This window comes from Penicillium odoratum (genome assembly GCF_028828045.1).
Source record: "Penicillium odoratum strain IBT 22623 chromosome Unknown utg000001l_segment0_segment0, whole genome shotgun sequence".
Taxonomy (NCBI): domain Eukaryota; kingdom Fungi; phylum Ascomycota; class Eurotiomycetes; order Eurotiales; family Aspergillaceae; genus Penicillium; species Penicillium odoratum.
The window spans coordinates 666,917-691,458 of NW_026643143.1; the positions used below are offsets into that span (position 1 = coordinate 666,917).

General features: G+C 48.8%; 8 protein-coding genes across 8 annotated transcripts; 3 read left to right on the top strand and 5 right to left on the bottom strand.

The window, feature by feature from the left end:
- Window positions 1–682: 682 nt before the first annotated feature.
- N7520_000248 (uncharacterized protein) lies at window positions 683–4,136 on the top strand (the record flags this gene model as incomplete). The annotated part of the gene is made up of 3 exons (XM_057134183.1): window positions 683–1,280; window positions 1,343–1,414; window positions 1,468–4,136. The coding sequence occupies 3 exons, from the start codon at window positions 683–685 to the stop codon at window positions 4,134–4,136; spliced, it is 3,339 nt and encodes a 1,112-aa protein (XP_057000119.1).
- A 1,271-nt stretch (window positions 4,137–5,407) lies between these two features.
- On the bottom strand, window positions 5,408–6,832 carry erg1 (squalene monooxygenase erg1; the record flags this gene model as incomplete). The annotated part of the gene is made up of 1 exon (XM_057134184.1): window positions 5,408–6,832. The coding sequence occupies one exon, from the start codon at window positions 6,830–6,832 to the stop codon at window positions 5,408–5,410; it is 1,425 nt and encodes a 474-aa protein (XP_057000120.1).
- Window positions 6,833–7,180: 348 nt separating this feature from the next.
- N7520_000250 (SDR family oxidoreductase) lies at window positions 7,181–8,576 on the bottom strand (the record flags this gene model as incomplete). The annotated part of the gene is made up of 4 exons (XM_057134185.1): window positions 7,181–7,822; window positions 7,874–8,050; window positions 8,106–8,233; window positions 8,285–8,576. The coding sequence occupies 4 exons, from the start codon at window positions 8,574–8,576 to the stop codon at window positions 7,181–7,183; spliced, it is 1,239 nt and encodes a 412-aa protein (XP_057000121.1).
- Window positions 8,577–8,999: 423 nt separating this feature from the next.
- Window positions 9,000–11,807, bottom strand: N7520_000251 (pentatricopeptide repeat protein; the record flags this gene model as incomplete). The annotated part of the gene is made up of 1 exon (XM_057134186.1): window positions 9,000–11,807. The coding sequence occupies one exon, from the start codon at window positions 11,805–11,807 to the stop codon at window positions 9,000–9,002; it is 2,808 nt and encodes a 935-aa protein (XP_057000122.1).
- A 380-nt stretch (window positions 11,808–12,187) lies between these two features.
- Window positions 12,188–14,062, bottom strand: N7520_000252 (putative tetracycline-efflux transporter; the record flags this gene model as incomplete). The annotated part of the gene is made up of 3 exons (XM_057134187.1): window positions 12,188–12,273; window positions 12,321–13,770; window positions 13,850–14,062. The coding sequence occupies 3 exons, from the start codon at window positions 14,060–14,062 to the stop codon at window positions 12,188–12,190; spliced, it is 1,749 nt and encodes a 582-aa protein (XP_057000123.1).
- A 484-nt stretch (window positions 14,063–14,546) lies between these two features.
- On the bottom strand, window positions 14,547–15,949 carry N7520_000253 (ferrochelatase HEM15; the record flags this gene model as incomplete). The annotated part of the gene is made up of 3 exons (XM_057134188.1): window positions 14,547–15,004; window positions 15,066–15,648; window positions 15,710–15,949. The coding sequence occupies 3 exons, from the start codon at window positions 15,947–15,949 to the stop codon at window positions 14,547–14,549; spliced, it is 1,281 nt and encodes a 426-aa protein (XP_057000124.1).
- Window positions 15,950–16,313: 364 nt separating this feature from the next.
- Window positions 16,314–21,123, top strand: akuA (uncharacterized protein; the record flags this gene model as incomplete). The annotated part of the gene is made up of 7 exons (XM_057134189.1): window positions 16,314–16,376; window positions 16,432–17,043; window positions 17,093–17,939; window positions 17,993–18,096; window positions 18,146–18,367; window positions 18,424–18,512; window positions 19,080–21,123. The coding sequence occupies 7 exons, from the start codon at window positions 16,314–16,316 to the stop codon at window positions 21,121–21,123; spliced, it is 3,981 nt and encodes a 1,326-aa protein (XP_057000125.1).
- A 1,004-nt stretch (window positions 21,124–22,127) lies between these two features.
- Window positions 22,128–24,301, top strand: N7520_000255 (Phenol hydroxylase C-terminal dimerization; the record flags this gene model as incomplete). Its single annotated transcript, XM_057134190.1, has 5 exons — window positions 22,128–22,262; window positions 22,324–23,269; window positions 23,324–23,346; window positions 23,399–23,843; window positions 23,916–24,301. The coding sequence occupies 5 exons, from the start codon at window positions 22,128–22,130 to the stop codon at window positions 24,299–24,301; spliced, it is 1,935 nt and encodes a 644-aa protein (XP_057000126.1).
- Between the last annotated feature and the right edge of the window lie 241 nt (window positions 24,302–24,542).

The following is a 24,542-nucleotide window of genomic DNA, read 5'->3' on the forward strand; positions in this document are numbered from 1 at the left end:
TCTTTACCGCCGACAGGGGCTGATCTTCGATTCATCTTCATCTCTCGGACCTCGACTTTCGCGTCTTAAATCTCTCCCTTTTTATTATACCAATCGGGGCCCAGGTCGGTTCCTACCTTTTCCCTCAGTAAGTCTCCTCCTTTACCATCCCAACGTTCTCTCCCCTAATCTCGCCTGTAGAGTCGTTTCGCCGCACCCGAGGACCACTTCGAACAGTGATCTCCCCTGTATTATTTTGTTACTTTTTTGTTATTAAAAAACCACTTGCTGCTGGTTGAAGCAATTTTCTTCTGTTTACTTGTCTTTTTATTCTCTGGCCTTTCTGACTACGGACCAAGACGCGGTGCTCGCCAATCCACAATTCCGTGAACCGTTGTTTGACGAAACATCGAATCCTCTCCCGCACCTCCCAAAGCCAAAACCAACTGTCACCCCCAAATTCTTCCCGAAACCAAGAAAGCGAAGTGATTTGATCGCCCTCGCCCGCACCAGCGAAACCTCATTTGAGAAGAATTGTGGACCGTTTTCATTGGGGAGACTTCATTGAGTGGAACCCGGAGGGGCTGTCCTAAGTGTGGTGGGTGTGGAAATCTAAATCTCAGCCGAGTCACTCGCCGATTCAGACCAAAAAAAACCCTCTCTCCCCAAATACCCCCCCAAACCCGGTGTTGAAAATTGCTTTATGGTCTCAAATATCGATGGGAATACCAAGTGTTCCCACCAGTCTGGTGACCTCCCACCGATAGCGCCGGATCAGCCTTCCACCATGGCATGGGTGCCGCAGAGCGACGCGCCTGACGTTCCAGAACGGCCACCATTGAATTCTCAGCAATCGAATTCCCTCCCCTCAACTCCTTATCAACATGCGCGCACTCTCTCCTTCCACTCCCGGTCACCGTCCCCCGTCCGCGGAAGCACCTCGCCTCGATCGACCCACTCCGAATCGACCCATCTGCCTCGAAAACCCCTCGGGGCCTGTAAATATGAAACCGCAATGTCCTTTTTCCGCAGACGAATACCCTATAATCTGGGTGCCGATTTATTGCCGGAGGAAAAGGAAGGGTTGAAGGAGAAGTTGGAGCCGGAGGAGGAGCAGAAATTGACAGCTGACATCATGGACCTATATGATCGATTATTACCGTCGGCTGAAAGTGATGATCGCCGAAGGCAGCTGGTACAGAAACTGGAGAAGCTTTTCAATGACCAGTGGCCCGGCCATGAGATCAAGGCCAATGTGTTCGGTTCGTCGGGGAATAAATTATGTTCAAGTGACTCGGATGGTATGTTGGTGATTAAGAAGGTTGGAAAGGGAGAATTGGACAGCCAGACTGACTTGCAACAGTGGATATCTGTATCACAACCGATTTTAAGGACCTGGAACATGTGTGTCTATTAGCGGAGGTTTTGGCAAAGCGTAAGATTTCCCTTCGGGGTTGTTTCTTGGGCTGGACTGACTGGATTGAACAGATGGGATGCAGCGAGTTGTCTGCGTTTCGCATGCGAAAGTGCCGATTGTGAAAATCTGGGATCCCGAGTTAAAATTGGCGTGCGACATGAACGTCAATAACACCCTCGCTTTGGAAAATACTCGCATGATTCGGACTTATGTTGACGTCGATGAGCGGGTACGGCCATTGGCCATGGGCGTCAAGCATTGGACAAAACGTCGGACTCTCAATGATGCTGCCTTAGGAGGCACATTAAGCTCCTATACCTGGATCTGCCTAATTATCAACTTTTTGCAGACCAGAGACCCTCCCATTCTACCTAGTCTTCAAGCGCGCCCTCACAAGAAGAGAGTGACACCTGATGGTTTGGTCTGTTCTTTTGATGATGATATGAAAGCATTGAGTGGCTTTGGACGGAACAATAAGCAATCAGTGGGAGAGTTGTTTTTCGAATTCTTTCGTTACTATGGGCATATGATCAATTATGAGGAGAACGTCATTTCCGTGCGTGAAGGTACCTTGATTTCAAAAGATGGCAAGGGTTGGCACCTACTCATGAACAATCGCCTTTGTGTGGAAGAACCGTTCAGTACCACCAGGAACCTGGGAAACACGGCTGACGATACATCGTTCCGCGGTCTGCATTTGGAACTAAGACGGGCGTTCAAGTACATTTCAAAGGGCGATTTGGAAGGATGCTGCGAGCAGTTTGAGTTTCCCAAAGAAGAAGAGCGGACTTGGGAGCGACCCCCGCCTCAACCACGACCGATCATCACTGCTGCAATGCCCTCCCGTGGGGGCCGAGGTGGTCGAGGCGGCCGGTACGCCAATCAGACCTACCGCGGAGGGTTTTCTGGTGTTCGTCGGACATCCAACACAGGGAACAAGGGCAACACCTTCAGCAGGCAGCCGAGCGCAACGAACGCAAATGACTTGTCTTTGCAAGCCCAGCAGCAGGCCCAGTACCTATTGCATGACCAACTGTATCAGCAGATCCAGCTTCTGCAGGCACAAGAGCAAGAACTGAGGATGCAGCTGCACAACCAGGCACTGATCACTGGGCGCCCTCCGCCCGTGTTCCTGCGACAGCCATTTATCCAATTCCCGGTACCTCAGCAACAGGAATACTCCGGGGAGGAGGACTCCCGGTCTAGATCTGGAACGGTCAATCATCCGCCGCTTACTCCCTCACACCGGCCACAGCAACCCTTCTTTGCCCCAACCTACGCCTCCGTCAGTGCCTCTGGCACCCAGGGAAGTTCTACGAACCCTTCGTCACCTTCTGCTTCTACCGTTCTTCCTGATATTCGCCGAAGCGATCGAAGGTCATCTGCTACAAGCACATCACCCAAGGGATCGGGGTCGCTTCGAACGCAATCGCAGCCGGCCCGGCCTCAAGAATCTCCCTCTCAGACTTTCCCGCCTCTTTATGTAATTCCACAGCTCTTGGACACTTCCCTGGGCTCCAAGCAATGCCCCGCTCCCGAGTCAGAAGGAGGAGAAGGTAGTGGTGATGAGAATACGATGCCCCCGAATAGCCTCCCCAGCAACGGGTCTCGCTCAGGGTCAGTGGATGAAAATCGGCCGCAAGATCTTATGGGGTATCTTGTCTCTCCCCAACAAATGCAGCTGTATCAGCAGAACTCGATGTTACCGCCTTTGACCACTTCCATGGGCTTACCGCTGCCAAATGGCTACACGTCTTTCCTGCCCGTCCAAGACTATAAGTCCGGAGTATTCTCATCTGATGGATCGGTTCGGTCGGACCAAACCCCTGCGGCAACATCCAGGTCTTCAGTTTCTCAGCCACCGCCAAGATCGACTTCGCGTCCCACGGCACCGGCCGACCGGGGTCCTCTGATTGTTGATGGCTCGGTACCTCCCAGTGAACCTCGTACGTCGCCATATACGAATGACATGATAGACCCGTATAGTGCGGTGACTCACTATACCTCAACATCGGATGATCATAACATGAACACACCCGCCAGCTTTTCGGATTCCTTATCGCAGGATTTTCAAGATCCAGGTCCCTTCGAGTTAGATCAGTCATCCAACTTCAATCGCCCGTCACAGTGGGATACCCCAAAGATAGTCAACGGAAATGGTGATTCACAATCAGACAAAATGAACAATCAGCCGGAGCTTCTTGCTAGTCGACTGCAAAGCTACCATCTGTCAAACGCAGAAAAGCTTTCTCAGTCACATGCCTCCAACAAGACGACAGCCAGCAAATCCAGTCCGGTGCACCAGGCAGCCAAGGAATCGTCTCAGACCAAGAACGCAGGATCATTGAGTGAAAAAGCCCCAAATGGATCACATGGAAACGAGCCACGGCAGCAGACATCGAATTTGAAGCGGCGACCGAACGGGGAGACTTCGGAAAAGACTAATGGTGTGAACCACAATCACCATCATACTCATAAGCCTAAGTCTAAAGGGCGACACGACACATCCCACAACCACTCGTCTAATTCCCAACCCGAGGGTAAAGACCGGCATTCCGACCACCCTCCGAAGAAATCAGGCGGAGGCAGCACAAATGGTACAGCCGAGAACAACCACGGCGGATGGCAGATGACCAAGAAGAAGCACCGCAGGCCCCAAAAATCGACCACTGAAACTCGAAACGGTGCCCACAATGCTTCGGAGGGTCTTCCTGAAGAGTCTATGCGAAAAGGTGGATGAGTGATCAAGCTCTGCGCTTGAACACGCTCACAGGCCTCTGTGAGTGTTTCTCGTTGAGGCGACATTGGATATTGAATCATATCTTTTGCCAAAATCGAATCAAAACCGGGATCTGAACGAATCTCAATTAGCAAGAGACGCCGCAGGCATCTGGCTTATATTTTCCACCGGAGCATATCAACCGTCTCTTCCCATGTTATTATTAAACGCCAACATTACGCCAAATAAATAAAAAAACCAGAAACCGAAACCGAAACCCAAATCCATCCTCCGAAGCAGTCGATCGTCAATTACTCTGAACGACGTCCAAGTCCTGACCGAAGCCATGTTTCATGCTCCATTCTATGTTCCTTTTTTTCTCCCAATTTTCATTCCATCCATTTTCCGGTGTCAAGGCGGGCCAGGGCTTGGGGAGGCATATGCGAATTGCATCATATCATTATCATTCATGCCATGTCATTACCTATCATTGCCATTGCCATTGCTATTGGAAACCATTGGCTTCTTTTGTTTTCTCCGGTGCTTTGCTCATTTCCATCTCATTCTAGCAAAACCCATGCACTGCACGAAATTTGTTTTTTTCCCGAAGTTGGAGTTTGTTAATGGCTAGACCCGGTTCTTTCATGCTGTCTTGTCTCTGACTGTGACTGTGTCAGATTTTTATGGTGCCATCCTTTCGGCTTTGTATAAAAGAGAATAACGTCAATGAATAAATACAAAAACATTCGAAAAGGGATTATTTTCGTACCTAGCTTTTTTCTGGACTTGACATGTTACCTAGGTAAAGTATGTATCATCTTCAAAGCGTAGTAGCGAAGGTAACTTTTCATGTGAAAAGGTTTGTTAGATGTATCTCAAGTTCTCGAAGTTAGGCGTGCAAAGAATGGCAAAGCAACCTTGGATGTCTTTAATAGTGGATAAATCACCTATTATGTACCTCGTTTCCTTATATTGCGCCATGCATATCACGGTTGTCGTCATGTTTCTGGGGTTGTACATGCCATGCCGCCTTAAAGAATGTAAATGATCAAGTTCTAGGGTACCTTACGATTAGGAATTGTGAAACAAAAATCTAAGACAGTTTATTTTTCTTTCAAGTCCGAGAAAGGAGGAAAGATGTATTAGTAAATCACATAAAAGTTGCTGTATCTAATAAGCAAGACTGATAGTAAGACAATATAGCCCGAGCAATCTGTTGAAAGGGCAATAGAAGGTAATATGTTCATGAGGGTATGATATAGGCTGAGGCATCTTTTCACGTTTAGGCAAGGTCAAGAACAGAGCTCGGCGAGAATATATGGGACAATCACGACACAAGCTGTCCAGAAGACCATGATGGATTTGAAGGGGAACAGGATGAGTTGGGTCACTGGTGTTTCCCGGAATAGGACCCAGATGGAGAGAAATGCGACGGTGAAGAAATGGGTGACGAGGACAATGGGTTGTTTAAGTAAACCGGCGAGCATCAATACGGGCTGATCCACGTTGGCGATCTGGAAATAACGGAAACAGCCACGTTGGAGGGCTCGCAGGTTCTCATCATCGGCGGCGAATAACATGTAGAGAGCTTGCGCGAGAATATTAATAACGGTTGAGGACTTCTTCCGCAACCAGTGGAAACGGGAGAGCTGTTTCAGAACAAGGTCTGTATCTTCGAAACTTGGCACGTTTTCCGGGCTGAGCAGGTCACGGACAAAGCATACGTCGTTCAATGCCACAGTCATTCCACCACCTGTGAGAGGGTGTCGCATGTTTAGCGCATCGCCTAGAATGATCAACCCGGGGGTCTTATTCGTGGACGCTGGCAGGAACGAGTTCGGCATGGACCGTAGCTGGCCCTTCTCCAATGCAGCCAAAAACGAGGGCTGCACATCCTTCGGAAGAGATGGTAAGATTGTATTACGCATATAGCCTTTCACACCACCATTCTTTAATGACGCTCCGGGGAAGTTATCCGGGATGTCGATCAAAATCCGGGTCTCGTGTGTGCCGATCTGGTACATGAGGACCGGAGGGTTTTCGCTAAGGAGGACATGGCCATAGCAGGGAGCAGGGAGGGGAGCATCAATCATTTCCAGACCCCAGAACTTCGAGCGGCGCTTTGGGGTGTGTTGGTGGTGACCCTTGCGGAATTTCGAGTCGTACCCGTCAGCTATCACGGTTTGCTGAGCAAAGTAGCAATCCTTCAAATCCTTAGTCACACATTCGACACCAAGGACCTGTGCCGATTCCGTCGAAGTCACCAGTCCTGTTGCCTTTGTTTCGATCACCGTTACGTTTGGGCACGCCAGCGCAGCCTGGCGCAATTTCATCACGAAGCGGCCATGGTGGAAGGCCCGACCCCGGGGTTCGGGCTCGGAGGGGCTCTCCCTAGGGTAATTGAGGTGAACAGGCTCTCCATAATATGAGACATAGTATCCCTTCACCTGGATCGCATCAATATCGTCAAGACATTCCAGCAGGCCCAATTTTTCAAGTGCCTGCACGCCACCGGGTTGGAGTAGTTCACCGACGATGCGATCGGGTTCTTTCATAGACGCCTCCAGTAGGATCACACTTCGCCCTTGTCTTCCCAGTGCGACTGCGAGGGCACAGCCCAGAATTCCGGCTCCGATGATCACGACGTCAGCCTCGTGGTGTTCGATGCGGCGGCGGGCAGCCTGGGATTGTACGGCATGGCCGTTGACTTTGGACATAGTGATAGGAAAGAAAAAGAAGAAAAAAATTAGAAAGGCGGCCGTGACCGTAAGGGCATAATTGAATTAACAACTCAAGTAGAGAAGAAGACAAGGGTAGAAAGTAGAGAGTAAAGAGTAGAGAGTAGAAGAGTAGAGAGTATGGGCTGATTTTCATTGAAAAGATGGGAAAGGGGTGGCATGACATGTGAATGGCCCAAGCTTCTCCGCCTTGAAGTACAACGTACATTTGAGTCCAGGGATTTACGAGATTCACGGGTTCATACTCGCTTGATAAACTACTTGATTTGACATTATTTCTATGCTATGTATGCATATGTCAATACTTATTGTCTATCGATAGGCAAATCATAATATCAACCCGGCCCTTCGAAACATCTCAAAACTTTCCAGCCAGCCCTGAACAGGATCTTTATCCCCTTCGAATCCAGTTCTCCTCAGCTTCTTTAAATTGAGTTGCCGGTCAAAAGTCAACCAGTAGCCTACACTATCAAGCTGCCGCCTACCAGCACCAACACCTCCACTGATAGCATTCGCACGCCCAAGCTCAACAAACTTGCCCATATGCTCAGCAAAATACTCCCCAGGCGTCAAGATCGGGGTGGTCTGTGGAAGCTCGCCTGCCTTTAAATTATCATTCGAAGAGTCCTCAATAGGCCCCACACCCACCAGACCAAACCAACTTGCTAGTCGGGGCCAGATATCACCGTACTTGCATGGCGTCTCATTATCCGCAACATTGAACAACTGACCTCCGCCGCAGATCTCAGGACGTAACGAGGCATATATCATGAAGCGTGCAAGCGTGCCGCTGGATACTGGAGAGAAAAGCGAGTTGGCACCAGCCACATTGCCAGGGAAGGGTATCTGCACTGTAGTGCTGATTCCTGACGTTTCCGGTCCGATGCCATGATTATAGGCCCACAGAGATAGGTACTGGGCCCAATGCAGGGCCAGACTGAACTGGGACCCGTTGGGAGTAAATCCAATCTTGATGATATCAGTTCTAGCTTATGCCCGAATTGATGGATCTTGACTCACAATTGCGTCTGGGCAGACTTCACACCATGTCCAGTTCTTCCCTTTGCTCGCTGCATCAAGCAGTTTGCGATATGCTGGGTATACGACTGTATTTGCGCTTTTAACTGGGAGCTCGTTCACCATGTCCTCGGTCAAGGGAGGGGTGAATACACCCCCGGGAGTGTATATGCCATACCCCTGATATAATTAGTATTTCAAAGTGCCACGCTCGCTTGAATTAAGTTTCACTCACCCTTGTCCCACCGGCAAAAGCCACGAAGCTCAAATTGGGACTGATCAAGCCATGAGCCTGGATGACGTTCTTGAACATTCGCAGATTAGTAGAAACTTCCTCGATATCGTCCTCAACTGCGGTGAACACTGTTCATGATAAGCTTCAAATTCCTGCATTATATACTGCATGCGACATACCCAGGTAAAAGATATGGGTGACTTTTTCAACGTCTTTCACGCGTTTCAGTGCCTCTGCCAACGCAGATCCATCACCACGACGAAGATCGATGCCTGAGACAAGCTGTAGGTCTGGTCGGTGTGAGGCAGATTCAGGCCATTGCGACTCAGATAGATTTATCGGGCGATTTGTAATGGCGGTGACTTTGGAGAAAAGGCCGATACTTGGGTATGGACTTAGGAGTTCGTTGACCACAGCCCAGCCAATTATACCGGATGCCCCGAAGACAATAGCGTGATTTGATTCCCCCATTTTCAATAACTTTCAATATCTACTCCTAACTGCGAATAATTTGATTTCAAATGTTGTATTAAAGAGAAAGTATTTATAGTCGAATGGTCTACGTGATAGTTCATATCCGTAAGGCTGGGTCTGTAGATCACCATGAGTCATCTCGAGTCATTCCACGTGCACATGGCTATCCAATTAAGTACGGCAGTATTGATCTCCATACTTACTGTATAATCTATCCTTCCAGACCGGATAATACATGCCAAGAAGGACGTTGTGATGTAGGTACTGGTCTTGACTATAGATACATGGATAGAGGATCAATCACGCGCTGAACAAGATCTATAGATACCTGGTGGAGTACAAGAGGCATGGCAATGCGAGGATTTAAATCATCTTAGATTGAATGTACAGTGGGTGTGATATTATAATACAAAAAAATATTTACAGCGACACGGCCACCGGCTTCGCTTTGACATCCGGTTTGCCATGGGGGTTGAGGTGAGGCTGTACAGGGTATTGTGGATGCTCCGGTTGCCTGCGATTGGATTGTACCACCAATCCCTCACTCCACCAATAGTCCAACTCCCTATTGGTGAACTGCTTTCGGTCAATGACATATTCAAACTCCATCTCTTCATCGAACTCGACAATTGCTTCTTCGATCGTCGTAGATATGGGCAGCTCCAGGGCTTTGCCCGGCGGCTTGTAAAGCTGAGCTCGCGCTTGCTTCTTCCGCTCGGGATCGGCATTGATTTCCATCCAGTATTGGCTTCCGTCGTGTTTCTGTTTCAGAACGGAAATAAGCCCTCGCAGTGTCTCCATGGTAGTCGGGGAAAATCTCGATTCCCATACAGAGGTTAGGCGTTCAACTTCGACGAGAAAGTCGCGGTGAATTGGTTCTGCACGAGCGAGATGGGTCATCATGCACCACCATACGCCACGAGGGTTGTTGACATATGTGAAGGCACGAATAAACATCTTGAGCTGGACGTGGTCGAAGCCGTAATTCTTACGCCATTTAGACATGTAGACAGCTGTGAGGAGGTTCACGGCGACGAGGGGACGATGAAGCGCGATCATTCGGCGAGCAACAGCGGCTGAGCAATGATGTTTTACAGTGAATCTTTCGGTTCGAGCGCATACTTCATAGAATTCGAAGAGGGCCAATTTGATCAAGGTGCTTTCGCTCACGAGACGGCGGTCAAGCTGCATAACCTGCTGGAAGAAAATTGGGACGAAACGGGGGGTGCGCTCGGTGTATCGGTACGATGGGCGTTTGGTGAATTCTGTCCAATGCTTCTTGATTATGTGCTTGGCATCCGAAAGACCGCCCATGCCTTTGTGAAGGAGGGTTGCAATGATGACAAGCTGGATGTGAAGCGGCTTGGGGCTGAAACCTCTGTCGAGACCTTGTTGGAAGAGGTCTTGTACCTCGGTGAATTTGCCAACATGGATATAATGCTCCATTCGCTTGGTGATTGGAACATATAAGTTGACAGAACTCTTGGAAAGAGTCTTGACAATTTGACCCTCTGTTCGCTTGGCTTGATCACCAATCGGGGTCAATTTATCTTTTTCGATGTTATAGTATTCTGCCCCAACGCCCATGATTCGCCGGGACATAGAGACCATTCCATATTGCTTCTTGGCTGACTGGAGCATTTTCCAAAATCCCACTGGGCTTTTTTGCATGGCCAGACGACGTGCTTCGAGGATTCTCATGGTTGCATCGTGGTCAATTCCAGTATTCCATTTGTGCTTTTCCGCCATTCTACTAAACTCTGCCAAGGTCTCGGGGTCGCATCGTTCGACCAGTCCTTCGATGCAGTGACGATGGAGAACTTTATCAGGTTTGATGTTGAACTCGGTGATGCAGGTCTCGAGGAAACTCCAAATCTCAGAGCCAGAGTGAGAAGGCCAAAATTCCAGCCAGAGTCGATCGAAGACCTGGCAGAAGTTCTGCTTCTGGTTTGTGAATCCAAGCTCATGCATTTCACGCATTCCGCTGAGAACACCAATCCAATCGCACTGTAAGGCTTTGCCATACAATAACAGACCAAGAGTACGGCAGCCGGGTTTGGCACCGTATTTCGTTTCCATGTCATGAATAATGGCCTCCGCATCCTCGTATTGTCCCGCATCCACATATGCTTTGACCAATGCGTTAAACACCTTTTCAGTAGGATTTCTCTCGAGTTCACTAAGACTGGCCACAATCTTTCGGAATTCCTTGCTGACCAATTCAACACTGTGGGTCTTTCTCCAGAGGCCATCAAGATATGCTCCGCATAGACCGCCGTTTTCATCATGTTTGATATTGGAGTAGAAGAGCCACTTGGCAGCACTCAACCGGTTCGATTCAATAAGACATCGGAGAGTCACTTCCAGCAAATAGACCGGAATAGTGTACTTAAAGCGATACTTTTCATATATCACGGCCGCAGATTCGACGTGTCCTGCCTTCGCAAGCATATGTATCATGGTGGCCCACAAGTTTGTGTCAATTATCGACACCTTCTCAAGACGATGGAACATAGAACGAGCAATAAAAACATTGCCTTGCAAGCAGTTTGCCGAGTAGATCTCATAGCCAAGAGCTCGTCTGCTCCAGGAGATCGCTTCATCTCCATTTGAAGGAACCACCTTAAGAAACAGATTGGCAGCATCTACCGCCCGTCGTTCCACCAACATATTTTGTATTGATTCGTCCAATGTAGGCTTACCCTCTGCGCGTCGGGTCTCGTCCTCTTCACGCTCTCTAGCCAATGCAATTTGATTTTGGTGATCGTTCGCTGGGTCTTGGTATTCTCTTGCGAGGTTCTTCAGCGAAGTGGGGCGGATTGCCAGCGTGGGTCGAAGATTTCGGGAGGGGAGGGTCGTAGGGAGAGGGTCGTCAATATTTTGTTCAAGGGCACCGTGATCCACGTCAAGCGCAGACCTCTTCTGGTTTCGTGACGACTTGTGCTTCAGAGAATCCAAGCCCAGAAACTCACCAGCTTCTGCCGCCTCCATCATGAGCGCAAGACGATTGGCAGAAGCTGTGGCATCGTAGTTCGGTGCGGAGGTCCGGATCGTACGTTTATTCTCAATGATCTGCTCAGCCACGCGAATCCGTCGGTGGACATCGTAGCTGATGGCACCAACGGTGCAGAAGGTTCCCACGGACCCAGCGAAGGCCAATTGGCGGAGAACACGGAGGGCATTGCGAGAAGGGACGGCCGGCGTCGAATTGGCGGCTTTGGAGAACATGGTGTGCGCTGGCCAGTGCGCGCTGGATTTACCAGCGTTGCATCAGTGACTCCAGCGGTAGAGGATGAACAGGAGGAATCTGTTCACGTAATCCTCTATGTAGATTACCGTAGTCAACGTGAAGCCTGAATGGTGCAAGGCAATTGTTGGGGAAGGTTAAAGGGTAAACCCGGGCGACTTTTTTCGGAACTCGAAAAAGCTGCGCGATTGGGCCGTATCGCCCACCGGACTTTACTGATCGGCTCGATGCTGTTTAATCATACGATTAAGACCAATTAGACTAAGATTGAATGAATACTAAAAACAACTATGTACAGCTGAGCCATAATCATGTCTATTGGCTGTAAAAAGCATAAAAGGGCACCCGAGATGCAAATAACTCATCTAAGCAACCGATCGTCTTCGTCCTCGCCATCTTCATTCGCCTCAACCGCTATGTCAAGCGCAGGCTCATCATCAATGGTAACTGTAGATAGGTTAGCATAAATCCTGTAAGCAGAAACTGAAACATACCGTTCGGTCGAACAAAGACGCTCATTATAGCTGCTGCTCCAAAGACAGATGTAAGAACAACAAAAATGGCCTGAGGATATGACCCCACTGTCAAAGTATAGATCAAATTGAAAACTGTAGGTGCAACCACCCGAGCAAGTGCATGCAAAAGACCTGCTGCCCCAAGCAGCTGTCCAACTCGGTCATTCGGAACATGCTTGGTGAGGGCAGATTGCATTGTTGGAGACCCCATTCCACCAAGACAAGAAATGATACCCGAAGTAAGCCAAGCAGTGCCTGTCTTCGACACAGTATAACCAATGCAACCGGCAACATCGAAGAGAACAGATACCCGGATTATCCAGACATCGAGGGTATCGCACCCGCGAATTGTGCCATCGTTCTTGGTCGGCGTGCGGAAAAACCAGGAGATGAGGGGCAAAAGCAGGAATAGGTTAGCAGTACGCACGCCATTGACTATGGCAACGAATAGACTCATCTCCACATTTCCCCAGTTGAACATGTACTCAGCGTAAATAACGATGACCTGCACCGTACCCATGGCGACACCGAATAAAGCCGTGTCCATCATGGCCAGCATGACGATATTGCGGCGCAGAGCTGGGCTGGCACCCTTCCGATTAGGGAATAGAACACTCGGCTTTCCAACAGGGGGCCAAAGAATCTTCAGAGGAGCGACAAGGTTCATCGGGTTGAGAGCTTTCCACGAATACCACTTTGGTTCATCATCCATGGGCTTCGCGCGGTGCTTAGCACGAGCCACAAGCTGGAGATCCTTGGATAAGGACTCGGGAACAATAAAGAATAAAGCAAAGACAAAGAACACATGGAACAAAAAGCCCGTGTAAAACACGATCAACTCGTTCCCGGTCTTTTGAATGATATACGCTGCACCGCTCGGGCCAGCTGCCACACCCAAGAACAGTGCACCGTGGAATAAGCCAAATGCCACACTTCGTCTATCGGGAGGTGTACAATCAGTTGCGTACGAGTGAAGCAATACCTGGGCACCGGTGATCGAGCCGCCCAGCCCGTCCACCAGAGCTCCAAGCAGGAACATGTTGGTGGAAAGAGCATCGGGCCAGGTTCCCAGGAAGCAAGTAATCAGTTCATTGCAGGCAGCACATAATCCTAACAGAGCCATCATTTTGGTTCTGCCATAGGCATCCGATAAACGGCCTAGTCGGGGACTAACCAGGGCTGCGACGAGGCCAGTAATCAAGTTGATGTATAACTGGAGCTGTGCAACTTTGGACTGTACTTCAGGGATGCGGCATTGAGGATTGTCCTCGGATAGAACTACCGGAAGGTATGTGAAACTAGGGTCTTTCAGACTCCTTTCGTAGAGATAATCGCGGCATACTAGATCCCTCATGAGAGTAATCTTAGGCACGACCATGCCGCCAAAGCCCATAGTGAAGACCAGTGCAAATGGAAGTAACCAATAAATCTGCAAGACGAAGATTAAACTTAAAACGTCAAAGAGGATCTAGTCCATGATCGCTGTCGATGGCAAATCAGTCACTCACACTTGGTCTTCTCCATCGCGGTCGGGTATCTGTGTCGCGAAGTTGCTGTACATCCTCTGGCCACTCATCATCATCGTCAATGTTGGCCAGCAGGGGCTCATGGTGCACGCGCAAGATTGTACCATCTGCAGTGCGACGTGTCTGAATGAAATCCTCGGCGGTTTGTTGTACATCCAGGGCCGATTCACCCACGAATAGTTCCTCGTTCTCCATTATCGCGGTAGATCCTCAGGATACAAGAATTTCTAACGGTACATGCTAATGAAAGGGAGAATTGAGATGATGAACAATAATGGCATAAGTCGGTATAACGATGAACCGGGAATGAGGGGATAAGTTAGGCGTTTCTTGCGTCAGCGGTTTTTGGCTTTTGGTCTTATCAAGCTTGGAAATCAAGTTCATTTCGACCATCGGACTCCGATAGGAGATTAGATCCACATCCGAGGCATAGATAAAGCTGCATAAACAACCCGAAAGCTTGGGTTTTCTAGAATTTCAACATCTGCAAATATTAATAATGATGAACAGGTTTCAAATTCCAAATTCCACAATTTTAGTTTATACATAGACATATAACGTGGTCAAATGAACTCCTAAACACCCTGCCCAATACTATGTTTACATGCATAAATCCGCGTGCATAAATAAGACACAACAGAAAGAGAAGATAAGAAACAGAAAGTGAGGTAAGATGATCTCACATCACAAGAGAGGAGAGCTCCTTGCCGGCAAAGAATTTCTTCTGCTCCAGGCATCGGTCACTCCGACAGCCCTGGCAACGGAGGGTCATCTGGGGAGAACAGGGCTCGTTCTTCTGCAGGTGCGCATGCGCAATATCTGCCAGGCCTTGGATGAAGGTCGGGTTGCCATTCAGGCTCTCTGCACGCTTAACGCCAGGGCTGTTGGCTTCCTCCATAACCTCCAGATCCAACTCGTATAGGGTCTCAATGTGGTCGCTAGTGAAAGCGATGGGCACCAGAATCAAGTCGGACTGCCCACGCTTAACATAGTTCATCACAGTGTCTGCGGTCTGCGCGCCAAGCCAGGCAGAGGGGCCCACTTGGGACTGCCAGCACAGACGGTAGGGGTTGCTGAACTTGAGTCGCTGCATCACAGCATGAACTGTCGCGGCAACTTCGGCGGGGTAAGGATCACCTAAAGAGAAAGAAAGGTACGGTTAGAAACGGTTGCTTGTTCGCAGAAGAGCAGGTTTTACCTCGGTTGACCACGCTCATGGGCAAACTGTGCGCAGAGAACAACAGCACCACCTTATCCCGCTTATCTTCCGAGTAGGTCGCCAGCTGAGTTTCGATGTTCTGTGCAAACGCCTCAACGAGACCAGGGTGAGTGGGCCATCGGTCGATGACACTCCAATTGATCGCACCGGTGGCGTCCACATCTCCATTGGCACGCTTCCCTTCCAGGCGATTCTGCCACTTCCACAACTCGTTTAGGGAGCTACCAGTAGTAGAGCAAGAATATTGCGGGTATTGCGTGAAAGCGACCGCACGGCCCCCCTTGCCATTACCGAATCCATCCTCGAACAATTGGTTATACATCTCCTCTGTCAGGGGAGCAGCGTAGCGAAAGGCGACGTAGGGCTTATGAGGCGCGGTCTCTGGCGAAATCTTATCCAATATCTTGCACATCTCCGCACACTGATATTCCGACCATTTGCGAATCGGCGAGCCGCCGCCAATATCCGCGTATTGTTTCTGGATCTTGGGGGTTCGACGACGGGCGAGAAGAGGTCCGATATATGATTGCAGGCGTCCCAGGGGAATCAAATCGCCATCAGACTGTAGCGAGAAGAAGGAACGGGGTCAGAACAGTTGCAATGCTAGAAGCAAGGGAACATACGAATAGCCTGCTCAAAAAGTCCTCCACCTGGTCGGTTGTTGACGGTCCACCCATGTTCATGAACACCATCGCAGTAGGTCCCTTGGCACCAGTAGAATCCTGGGTGACTGGTGGCACCGCTGTTGCAAGGCCGCATCGCTGGTCTCTGCTATATCCCACGAAGCTGCGGGTGGCTGAGCGGAAGGCCGGGGTAGCAGCATTGCTCCATAACCGACATGGGGCGATGCTTCGGAAAGCCATGGTAAGAATCTCGAATTGTAAATGAAACTTTAAGGAATATGAAAGAAAAGGCCAAACCACAATGCAAAGGAGTGAGCAAGGAAAAGATCGATCACAAATCACAGGATTCCAGATCGGAAAGCTTGCGATCCGCGATCGATTAGTTAGCAAATGGGCTGGACCTGGAAGTGACCAATCAAGGTCCCCTGGGAGTCAGCAGCAATAGTCACATGATCTTCGCGTCTCCCCGCGTCAAACAAGTCAAACATATCGGCGCGTCTCAAGGCAACAATGACGCCACTGCCTGGAGCTGGCTGTTCTATTAAGTTCTGATATTTTTTATCTGCTTCTCATACCCATTTTACCTAGAAATTGATCGCTAGAAATGGCGGAAGATAGTCACGCTCGTGAGGAAGAACCTCTTGAGGAGGAAGAGGTCGATGAGACTGTAAGTAGCAATGACAAGTATATTCCAATGGATCCAGATCTAATCAGTCACTTAGAGCTTTCGAGCAGTCAAAGATGCGGTCCTCTTTGCCATCAATATCAGCAGCTCAATGCTAACCCCTCGTGCCTCATCTAACCCAAAGAAATCTGGCGATGAATCCCCGGCATCTGCGGCCCTCAAGTGTGCATACCATCTGATGCAGCAGCGCATCATATCGGACCCTGGCGACATGATTGGTATTCTTTTCTATGGAACACAGTCATCTAAATTTTATGATGAAGATGGAGATGGGACTGGCGACCTCTCATACCCTCACTGCTATCTCTTTACCGATCTCGACGTTCCTTCCGCCCAGGAAGTAAAGGAGCTTCGATCTCTTGCAGAGGACGAGGAGGAGGCCAAGGAAATACTAAAACCCTCGAATGAACCAGTTTCCATGGCCAATGTGTTATTCTGTGCCAATCAGATTTTCACCTCCAAAGCTCCAAACTTCCTTTCCCGGCGACTGTTCATTGTTACCGACGATGATAACCCTCATGCAGAGAACAAAGCGCTTCGATCGGCATCGACAGTTCGTGCAAGGGATCTGTATGACCTGGGTGTCACAATTGAACTTTTTCCCATTTCCCGAGTTGATCATCAATTCGATACCTCGAAATTCTATGATGTGGGTTTCGTCTGGCATCCAGTGAATCCTGCGAGACTGACAAGCACAGGATATCATTTACAAAGCATCTCCCAGTGATGGCGAGGCCCCGGCCTATCTTAAGCCAGATACAAGCTTATCGACCGTGCAAGGAGACGGAATCACATTGCTCAACTCTCTCCTTTCAAGTATCAACTCTCGATCCGTGCCCAAGCGGTCGATTTTCTCTAATATCCCTTTGGAGATTGGACCTAATCTCAAGATTTCCGTCAATGGGTATCTATTGCTGAGAAAGCAGCAGCCGGCACGGAGCTGCTATGTCTGGTTGGGTGGAGAGAAACCCCAGATTGCCAAGGGTGTTACTACACTCCTAGCAGATGATACAGCGCACACAGTTGAGAAGTCGGAAATCCGGAAAGCATACAAATTTGGTGGTGAACAAGTTTCCTTCTCATCCGAGGAACAGTTAGCATTGAGGGACTTTGGGGAGCCGGTGATTCGAATAATTGGCTTCAAGCCACTGGACACCCTGCCAATCTGGGCCAATACTAAGCATCCTACATTCATCTACCCTTCAGAAGAAGATTACATTGGATCAACGCGCGTTTTCTCTGCCCTGCAGCAGAAACTTCTCAAGGACCGCAAACTTGCATTGGTCTGGTTCATTCCCCGGAAGAAAGCCTCGCCAGTGCTGGGTGCCATGATCGCTGGTGCTGAGAAGATCGATGAGAATGGCGTACAGAAAATACCACCAGGGATGTGGATCATTCCACTACCCTTCGCTGATGATGTGCGAAAAAATCCGGAGTGCGGCTTTATGCCGGCCCCAGAACCCCTAATTGATGCAATGAAGCAGGTGGTGGGACAACTGCAGCTTCCGAAGGGTGTATATGACCCTCAAAAATACCCTAATCCTTGTAAGCTTCTGTTTTGCAGTGCGAAACGCCCAAAAATACTGACAATATGGCAGCACTTCAATGGCATTATCGTATCCTGCAAGCCCTCGCTCTTGACGAGGATCATCCGGGAACTCCTGAGGATAAATCCCTCCCCAAGTACCGACAAATCGACAAGGTAAACATGATCAACTCTCCGCAGATGAATAACGCTGATTGAATTATAGCGTGCCGGTGAATACGTTTTACAATGGGCCGAGGAGCTCGATGCTCAAAACGAGAAGATTTTTGGTGGGACTGCTGCCACAAAGACCCTAGTCAAGAGAGGCCCGAAACACGAGGGCGAATATCCAGGTGGCCCACCCCCGAAAAAGACGAAGGTTGAGGTCGGGGCTTCTGATGCCGATGCTGCGATCAAGATGAACATGGAGAAGGGAACCTTGTCCAAGGTAAGTCGCATGAACTATTGATCTATCTTCAATGGCTAATTAAAGCAATTTTATAGCTCACGGTGGCCACCTTGAAAGAATTTCTTAATGCTCATGGTCGTTCCGCGGCTGGAAAAAAGGCCGACCTTGTGGAACGGGTAGAGCAGTATTTTGAGGAAAAATTTTGATTTGCTTTAGGATTACCCATGTAACGAGTGATGACTACATACCCAAATCCCTAGTTAGTTATTTGTACGGGTTCAGTCAGGGCTGACCAATTTACCGAGTGGCAATTATGTGGGGTGTGGGGGATGCCCAACTTGCTTTTCCTCTCAGTTTAAATTCAAAATAAGAACAGTTTAAACCGATGAGCATTTTAAAATTATATCAAGGCTTATCTGCATAAAATTTCCGACTCTTATTTATACCACCAGGTCAAGATTACCAGGTCAAGATTACCAGGTCTCCGCGTTCCTAGTGCAAAGTGACAATTCACCCCGCCGCTTCCCCGCCAGTTCCCAACAAATGGAAGCAAGATGAATGGTGTACGCTCGCGCAATGACCGGAAATGTCATTCTTGTAATAAGACATTTTCCAAGAAAGAGCACCTTACAAGGCACATCCGGGGTCACACAAAAGAAAAGCCCTTCGCATGTTCAATCTGTGGGAAGTTATACTCTCGAAGGTACAAGTAGATGTTGCTCTAACGGAAATCCGCACTAACTTAGCATAGTGATGTTGTTCGTCGTCATGAAAAAAGCCACCATGAACAGGCCGAGAAACAGGCCGAGCAGGAGGTCGAGCAGTATCTTGAGGGATCCTCAACCAATCTCATAGATGGCTCAGCCCTGCTTACGCCAGCCTCGGCGGCTGAATCGCTGAGACGGTCTTCAGGGATTACTATGCCAGAAAGCCTGTCTCCGCAATATGCCAGCACAAACATTGCGAGTTTTGTGTCACCAAACACAAGCTACCCATCTGGGATGGATTCATCTACGCATAATGATGCAACGCTTGGAACAAGCTCCAACTCGGGGTCTGGAGCATGGTTTCTAGAGGACGATTTCGATGTCAGCGCTCTAGATTTTTCACTCACCTCCACCATATCCGAATGGGCACAGTTCCCAAATGTCTTTTCGGTTCCTCTCCTGCCGGCCGAGCCACAGGAAATGCTCACGCCAATACAAAGTTCCGTGACTGACTTCGAGTCAGCGAATCCAGCAGATACTGTGAAACGTGAATGGTTCTCCCATATGGAGCACCGGCCAAGTCGAGGATTCGAAATGACGGACTTGAGCTATCCGGAACATACCAAGGCGAACGAGTCGTACCGAGTCGGTCTATCTCAGAAGCTTCAGCCACGCATGAAGGATGAAGCACTTCCAAGTTCGGAGCAGCTCAATCTTTTTGCAAAGCTCTACTTCCACCGATTTCATCCGCTGCTTCCTGTTATTCATACCCCTTCCTTCCGACCAACTGCAGAGAATTCCCTCTTATTCTTGTCGCTATGTTCCATTGGCAGCCTCTTTGTGGGATCATCGCGTGCCGTCATGCAGGGATCAAGAATATTTGAACGACTGAACAAGGCAATCCTGGCATCGTGGGAATCCTTCCTATCGCAGAGCCGACCAGATGCATTGTCTATGGTTCAAGCTGCTATTCTTGGTCAAACTTACGCTCTTCTGGCCGGTGAGCCAAAGTGCCTTGTTCTAGCAGATGTTCTCCACGGCACAGTCGCAGCCTGGGCGCGTGAAGCAAACAGACTTGGATCAATTTGTACCCGAGCCCCCGATTTATCTGATGACAGTAATCTAAAGACGAGCTGGCATCGGTGGATCGATCAGGAGCAACGGGCCCGAGTCCAAGTAGCGCTCCATATCCACGACGCTGAACTTGCAACTCTACTACACCACCAACCAATCCGCAGTCATCGATTCCGCCAATTCCCCAAACTCGCATCTGACGCCTTATTCTCAGCCTCCACAGCTCCAAAATGGGCTACATTATACCGCCAATCCTTTGAATCTCAAGATACCGCAATACACACTCAACTCCCTCGCTCCATGGATCTACTCCCAATCACCGGCGTCCCATCCCGTTTCGCAGCATACGGTCTCCTGGAGAGTATAAACGCCCGCCTAATCGACTCCAAACAATCTGATAGCTTCGATCACCACATCTGCGCGGAGATATCAAGCCTCTTAATCGCTTGGTGGAAAGCTTACTACTACACACCACCTCAGACCCACGAAGGAGATCCATTCTGTCTCCCCGTCCTCTGGCACTCGATCTACATATCCCTATACGCAGACCTTGATCTCCTCGAACAATCAATAGGTCGAGATGGCCACCACGCTACCGTTCGAGCTACAGCTCCCGTCCAAGAATGGTCTACATCCCTAAACGCCAGTCGCTGTCTCATTCATGCGTCATTAATCGCGCAGTATATAGAAAAAATGAGTATGTCCTCTGAGCCGGCGATTCATGTCCCGCGTGCGCTTTTTTCTGCCGCGCTCACGTATCTTGTTGTTGCGCAATCTGCGCCGAAACATGTTATTCGTGCTGAGGCGTTTTCGTCACCGGAGTTCAAGATTTCGAGCGATGATGGTACGTCTATGGAGGCTTGTTTTCCAGATCACATGAGGAGTGGGTCTGTGGTTGCGGATATGGATCATTTGTATCGATTGGTGGATTTGTTGCGGCGTGGTGGACGTTGGGGAATTTCGCAGGCTTTTGCAGGGGTCATTTCTGCGGCTTTGGAGAGCATTGGATCTTAAATGATCTAAATTGATTGTGTGTTTCTAACTTCTTATCTATTGATATCACACTGCACTTTCATATCCTTATTATTTGGCTATACTGCTTTGGATTCTCCTAAATGTTCTTGTAACTCCTGTCTAGCCTGATCAGGAATACTCATGGATTCGAGTCGGTACCCAACCTAATCTTGTTGCTTATCGCCTGTCCAGATAACATATAGTATTTGCATCATACATACCTGTTCAAGCTGCCATGTAGCGTCTAGTCTACCCAGTACCTACTGAGGTACCTACCTTTTTAGCCGAGGTATATTATAATACTAAGGTGTATACCAAAAGTACAAATGCAAGCGAAAAACGATTAATCTATCGGAATGGATCTGTTTTGCGCTACATTTATATGAGATATTTCAAAGTTATTCTTAATGAGGTCTAATGGATACACGTGAATGATTCTCAATCAATAGTAAGTGTAATTGATCCTTATTTAGCTGAGTCTTCTATCCGGAACCTTGAAATTGAGTCACCCCGCAACCTTGGGAATATCATGGCGAGGCCTGCGGGGTGGTGATCCACCTTTGCGGGGTGCCCGTCGCTCCCGCCAATATGAGGACTAGGTTACAGTTCAAAGATTTGCTCCGCTGTTTTCTTGGGTCAGAATATCCTTTTGATGATGACTCTGGGGTTGAGAAAGGATTGGGCTTGTTTTGTTATAGAATGCTACTCCAGCCTATAGTTACTTGTTTTCGGCTGAAATGATAAATGACTTCATAATATACCTGAAAATAATAGCTCATGTGTACCTTGTATAGCATCATGACCTCGGGAACTTATGATTAAATACAAGTATCATACTCCTCTGCAAATTCCGGGGATCAACAGCTTCCCCACAGAACACACTTGTGGGGTATATGACCTTACCCCATAAACCAAGTATAAGTATCAGGCATCATCAACAATCTTCATTTCTTGTTAATATCACCATATCAATTCTCTCTCTGGATACTATATCTCATTCTAAGATGCCCGTCTTCACCCAACACGCATCTTCCTCACGAGACCTCCGAGTCTTACCATCTTTTGCACCTCCATTACCCCGTCTCCTCCCACCATTCGAACCAGGAACAGAAGAAAAATATGAAGTCCTCGTCGTCGGCGTATGTTCAACCTAATCCAATCCACCCAAACTAACCTCTAACATCTATTGAAAAAATTCAGGCAGGCCCATCTGGCCTGATGCTGACCCTCCTCCTATCCCGCTACGGTCTAACCGATACCTCCCTCCTATGCATCGACTCCAAACCAAGCACGCTTAAATCCGGCCAAGCAGACGGCATCCAGCCCCGCACTCTAGAAGTTTTCAAAACCCTCGGTATATCAGACGAGATCGAAAACGAAGCATGTCAGATGTGGCAATTCGCGTTCTGGAATCCATCCAAAGAGAAAGGGAAGATAATTGAGCGCACGGCTGTTGTTCCCGATATTATTCCCGCTGCGAGATTTAAGTATGAAGCTACAATTCACCAGGGAAGAGTTGAGCGTATCATGGAGACGGATCTCTTGCGCTATTCTGATCGAGGTGTGCTAAGGAGTGCAAGCTTGATTGATGTTTCTATCGATGATGATGTGGAGTTTCCTGTTCTTGCGCGGATCGAGGTGGATGGTGTTGAGAGGAGTGTTCGGACGAAGTATCTTGTTGGTGCTGATGGGGCGCATTCTATTGTCAGGAGGTGTATGGGGTTGAGGTTGGAAGGGGAGTCGTTGGATCATATCTGGGGTGTGGTTGATTTGGTTGCTGAGACTGATTTTCCTGATATTCGACGCAGGTGTGCGATTCATTCGCCTGCTGGGTCTGTTATGGTTATTCCGCGAGAGAGGATTGCGACTGGGGAGTATCTCACGAGGCTTTACGTGCATGTTCCCGAGACTGTGAATCATGTGGATGGCGATGAGAGTGGTGAAGGTGAGGATGCGAGATCGCGGAGAAGCAAGATTACTTTGGAAGGGATTCTGAAGCAGGCTTCGGATGCTATGAAGCCGTACTATATCCGGCCCAAGGGTGTTGTGGATTGGTGGGCGGCTTATCAGATTGGGCAGCGGGTTGCGCCTGAGTTTATTGTGAAGGATCAGAAGGGCGTTGCAAGAGTGTTTATTACTGGTGATGGTATGTGATTCCCCTGAACCATCAAGTAAGATGCTAACATTTCTTGGATAAAAGCTTGTCACACACACAGCCCTAAGGTATATTACATTCACCAAGCCCAACAATATGATTACAGCTGACCATTTAAAGGCCGGACAAGGCATGAACGTCTCAATGATGGACTCGTACAATCTAGCCTGGAAATTGATTTATCACATCAACGGACTCACTCCATCGTCCATCGACTCCCCAACCCCAATCCTGGATACATACCAAACAGAACGCCACGAAATCGCACAGCAACTCATCGATTTCGATCGCAAGTTCTCGACCATGTTCTCGGGCCAAATGGGCGCAGCAGAGGGCCTCACTGAAGAAGAATTCCAGCAAGCTTTCAAGCTGGGAAATGGTTTTACCACTGGCTGTGGTGTGGAGTATCCCGAGGACCAGAACCCGCTCGTTATCCGTGATGACCCAGACAGCAACCCCATCCAAGGAACGGATTATCTATCTGGAATACTTCGGGCAGGCCGCCGTTTGCTGAATGTGAAGTTGCTGAGACATGCGGACGGGTGGCAGCGGGATATTCATGATGGTGAGATATCCCAACTCTAGCTTCAAGCAAAGCGAGAGAATTTGGAAAGTATATGTTGCTAATACTACGCAGACATTCCATCCACGGCGCGGTTCCGCATTCTTGTTCTTGCATCGACGGACCTTCTAGATCGGAACAGTGGTTCTGCACGCGCACTGACCAGAGTCAGTGAGTTTGTGACCCGATTTCCGGCCTCTGTTATTGAGCAGATTGTGCTTCACCCTGCACTTCATCGCGCGTTTGAGTGGGATGATCTTCCCGTGTGTGTGAAGCGGGATGCGGAGATGCGTTTCTATGATGGATCTGTGTTGGAGGATGCGTATAGTATCTATGGTGTTGATCCTGCCAGAGGTGCAGTGGCTGTTATCAGGCCGGATGGGTATGTGGGGATGGTGGTGAGGCTTGATGAGGTAGGTAGAGTGGAGGAGTATTTGAAAAGGTGTATTCGAACTTTGTAAGCGCTGTTTTGGTACTACTTTCTACTCGGATTCGGAAGTATAGCAAATTGTATAGATGAATGTACTCTAAATCTATTCAATAATAGAAAATGTGTTTTTGGAAAGAAACTGGTCTTATCTAGACTGTATCAGTGGCAAAGCACTCTTCCTCACGCCGGAGGTAATAAGTCCCAATAAACTCCAAACGCTCTGCTTGAACAATGCAGGCAATGCTGGGCAAAAGAGGGCAAGAAAATGGGTA